General features: G+C 33.8%; 1 protein-coding gene across 1 annotated transcript; it reads left to right on the top strand.

Moving 5' to 3' along the window:
- The first annotated feature begins 2,379 nt into the window (after window positions 1–2,379).
- On the top strand, window positions 2,380–3,326 carry LOC131627653 (auxin-binding protein ABP19b-like). Its single transcript, XM_058898490.1, has one exon. It carries the CDS (start codon window positions 2,409–2,411, stop codon window positions 3,027–3,029), a length of 621 nt encoding a protein of 206 aa, XP_058754473.1. The 5' UTR covers window positions 2,380–2,408; the 3' UTR covers window positions 3,030–3,326.
- Window positions 3,327–4,240: the final 914 nt, after the last annotated feature.

The raw sequence follows: 4,240 nt of genomic DNA, 5'->3' as shown, positions 1-4,240 counted from the left end.
AAAAGGAAAGGATGCATTGTATGGTGAAAAACAAAAGGGTAACATATTAGTAGTGTTGTACATAAATAATGCTTTCCATGATCATTCACCCTTTTTGTTTCAATGGCCGTGTACATATAATATCACTTGTTTGGAACCCAGGCCAAGTTACAACCAAATGAAGTCCTCAGTGATCTTTGTCTCTATTGTCTTGTGTGCATAGTATAGATGAATATATGAATTGTTTTGGATGTGCATCATTACTAGGGAGTGTGATTTGTCCTTTATGCTATCATGGCAATTGTCCTTCAATTATTTTTGTGAAGTGAAACATAGGTGATTCATTCATGAACATTATCTCTTTAATGCAATTGTGTTGAAAGTTTGTGTTCAGAAAGTGGTTCATAGTCATGTTAGAATCTTGTACAAGCAAGGAAGACTTATCTTGTAGGTATGTAACTCAAGTTTGAACCATTCAATTGATGTTGCTAACCTCATGTGATTCGGTGATGTATGTTTTTGAGCTAGCTTTGTTCGAGGACAAACAAAGATCAAAGTTGGGGAGAGTTGTTAGAATCCCATTTGTGCATAGTTTGTATATATGTTTTGTGGTATTTCTGAAACTCTTGTGCCAAATTTGATTACTTTTTGATATAATAGTATGTAAATAAATAAATTTATGTTTATTTTCTAAATTAAGTTAGTTTATTAACTCTTGTTATGTTTTCTTTAGGTTTTAACAATTTTTGGACAAGATGGAATGAGAAGAATGATCAAAACAAGCTTGCAATGAGGATGGAATGCAAAAAGAAGAATTTTTGTGCAAGGAGGTCCGCTCAGCGGAGTCCAAGCGGACCCAGGCAGTGATGTAGCAGTTTTTTTCATCAGCAAGTCCGCTCAGCGGAGCTGAAGCGGACGTGGGCAGTGAAGAGCAGAAAATTTACCTCCGCTCAGCGGACCCTCTCCGCTCAGCGGACCTTGAAGACAAAACAGATATTTTTACTGCTCCGCTCAGCGGACCCCCTCCGCTCAGCGGACCTACTTTTTCAACTTTTGTTCTTAGCCACATAAAATTGATGATTAAGCATGGTTAGGTTTTTTCTTATCATAACACACATTTGGAAAGAAAGTTAGGGAAGAGAAGAAGAGAAAAACCATTTTTTAAGAAGAAAACCAAGATTTCCAAACATCTTTCTTTGATCTTCTTGAGTTTGATGTCACTAAATCTTGGTTTGTTGCTTGTTGTTGAAGCTTCCATGGATATGGAGGGCTAAGTTTCATCTTGTGTCAAGATTAGAGGTAGTTAGTTTGTAAATATGTACTTTCTTTGATCTATTATGTATGAACTTGGTTAATGATTAATACATGGTGAATATCTTGTTATTTATGTTTCATTTGTTGTTTTGGATCACTATTGAGAGATATGTTTCAAAGCTAGACCTAAAAGATATTCATCTATCAATAAACAAACTCTAGAGATAGATTTGTGAGTTGATATTCACAAGTATCAAGCTTTTAAGATTATCATGTTGATTGTCGGCATGAGAGATCATCTGACGGTGAATATGATAATAATCACGATATTGCTTTAGAGATAAACAGTATCGAGAGGATACGTGATTGTATTAATCATGAATAGGTTCATATATATAATCTTTGGAGTACATATGAAGCAAACTAATGAACACTAATCTTGACACAGTTTTACCAAATCGTTTTTAAACCCGAATTTATTGTCTTTAATTTCTTTTAATGCTATTTATCTTTCATGATACTAAAAACATCCAGAGCCTTAACTCAAAATACACTAAGCTGTAGAACGGCGATAATATCGCATCAATCCCTGAGGAGACGATACTAAAAATACTTATCCTATACTTTCTAACAGAAGACACCCCCCATGAGGTGTTTTCGGAGATGAACTTCCAAATTATGGAAATTTTTTTTTAAAAAAAAGCGCTTCGGAAGTTCATTTCCGAAGCAGGGGTATTTTGGGATTTTCGCTGGGGGTGACCCCATAGGGAAGTGGCTAAAGAAATTTTCATTCTTATATTAAATTTGAGCACATTAAACTCCAATACATATTTAGTATGCTATAACACCAATGCTAACATAATTATGTTTTGTCATAAGATCAAGTTTGACTTGTCAAAATCAATAGTTGACTAAGTTAACGTTGCGTTGAAGGAACTTTACATGCATATTTACATCTAGGGTCTAGTGTAACTCCATGTATTATAGTTATAATTAAATTAATTACCATATCTTTAGGCTCAAACTTTGCAATAATAATTTTTAATTATGCAAAAAAAAAAAAAAATTGGCAACATTAATTATGCAAATTTTACTATATATAATTCCTTCACTACTTCACATTTTCACTCACTCTCAAATCCAATTACCAACATATCAATTAATTCAAATCCAAAATGATTTTCATTCTTTTCCTCTTAACTCTTCTCTCACATTCCACATCAAATGCTTCAGTACTAGACTTCTGTGTAGCAGATTTATCTTCTCCACAAACCCCTTCAGGCTACCCATGCAAATCATCAGTAACCATCAAAGACTTCGTTTTCTCAAACTTCAATGAAGGAAATTCCACAAACTTTTTCAAATTTTCAGTAACACCAGCATTTGTTAACCAATTTCCAGCAGTTAATGGTCTTGGTATATCCGCGGCAAGGTTAGACCTAGACATCGGCGGCGTTCTCCCAATGCATTCGCATCGCGGCGCTACCGAGTTAATGATTGTGGTTCAAGGTCGTATAACTGCTGGCTTTATTTCTTCTGATAATAAAGTTTTTGTTGCAACACTTTCTAAAGGTGAAGTTTTGGTTTTTCCACAAGGTTTGTTGCATTTTCAGTTCAATGCTGGAAAGAGTAAAGCTTCGGCTTTTCTTACATTTAGTAGCTCAAACCCTGGTTCACAAGTTGTTGATCTTGCTTTGTTTGGGAATAAATTGAGTTCTGCTTTTGTGGAGAAAACTACTTTGCTTGATCATGCTCAAGTTAGAAAGCTTAAAGCTATTTTTGGTGGGAGTGGCTAGGTTTAGTTTTATTGAGTTTTGTTGTTTTATTATCCAAACCAATGTTGTTTGTTAAGGTTTGGTGATTGTTTAGTCATTTAAATTTAATAATAGCCAATAGTTAGTTGGTTAAGTGGTAATTGACGCTGAACTTAGTAGCGAGGACCATGGTTTGACCTTCCGCATCTGCGATCGAAAGGATGTTGAAACCATTTGATATCACGTGTTTTTTTCCTGAGTTTTTTTCCTTTCATTTCTATGTTTTTGTTACAAATGGCAAGTTTGCAGTGCAATTTGAATATGGTTTAACATATTAACAAAGGATTATATTATGTTATTCCTTTCTTGTCAAAAGTGAGTTTGTTATCAAATCTCTCTATATTGATTTTAAGTAATTATGAATGAATAAATAATGTGGCTTAAAACTTTGATGTTGCTTAATTATTTTTAAACGTTAAATAATATTTCAATTAGATGGGAGGAGACGAAATAGTTAACAAGATACAAAATAACTAACTAAAGTTAAAGAGAAAATAAAATACATGAGAAAACACTCTTGAAAAATGAAAAGAACAAATCTCTTATGAGACAGTGTTTATCATCAACATATGACTCATCACTCATGTATTGACATCACAATAAAACTTGTATTTCCAATAATGAGCTCAAACTCATTCCAATTATCAGCTCAAACTCACCCTGCATTTCACGGTGAAAACCATAATTTTAAATTGCGGAGGTGGTTGAGGTTGCGGTCAGTGTAGTTGTAACTATTGTGGTTGCGGCCATTGCGATTGTGGTTATTGCAGTTGTTGTAATGCAGATTGCGGTTATTGCAGCGTGAATTTATATTTATGAACATAAAATATTATATTATTTTATCGCTTATTTTAAATTTCACATGTATTCTATTTCCTCTCTTTCATAAAATATTATATTATTTTATCATTTATTTTAAATTTCACATGTCTTCTATCTCATTAACGATTCTCCATCATTTTGAATATCTCTAATCCTTTTAAAAAGAAAGGTAGACCAAATAATTTTTGTGAGCATTACATATAATCTCTTACAGCCTGATGCGGGCTATTGCGGCTGTTGTAGTGTTATGATGCGACTGTTGTGGCGTTATGATACAATTTTTATTATGATTTGCAATCACACCGCAATTGCGGTCTGATGCGAACGCGGACACTACCGCATCCGCAATATTACAACCGCATCACGTGATG

This window comes from Vicia villosa, unplaced genomic scaffold (assembly GCF_029867415.1).
Source record: "Vicia villosa cultivar HV-30 ecotype Madison, WI unplaced genomic scaffold, Vvil1.0 ctg.000393F_1_1, whole genome shotgun sequence".
Taxonomy (NCBI): Eukaryota; Viridiplantae; Streptophyta; class Magnoliopsida; order Fabales; family Fabaceae; genus Vicia; species Vicia villosa.
The sequence above is the reverse complement of the archived record's forward strand: the minus strand, read 5'-3'. Positions and strand labels throughout refer to the sequence as shown.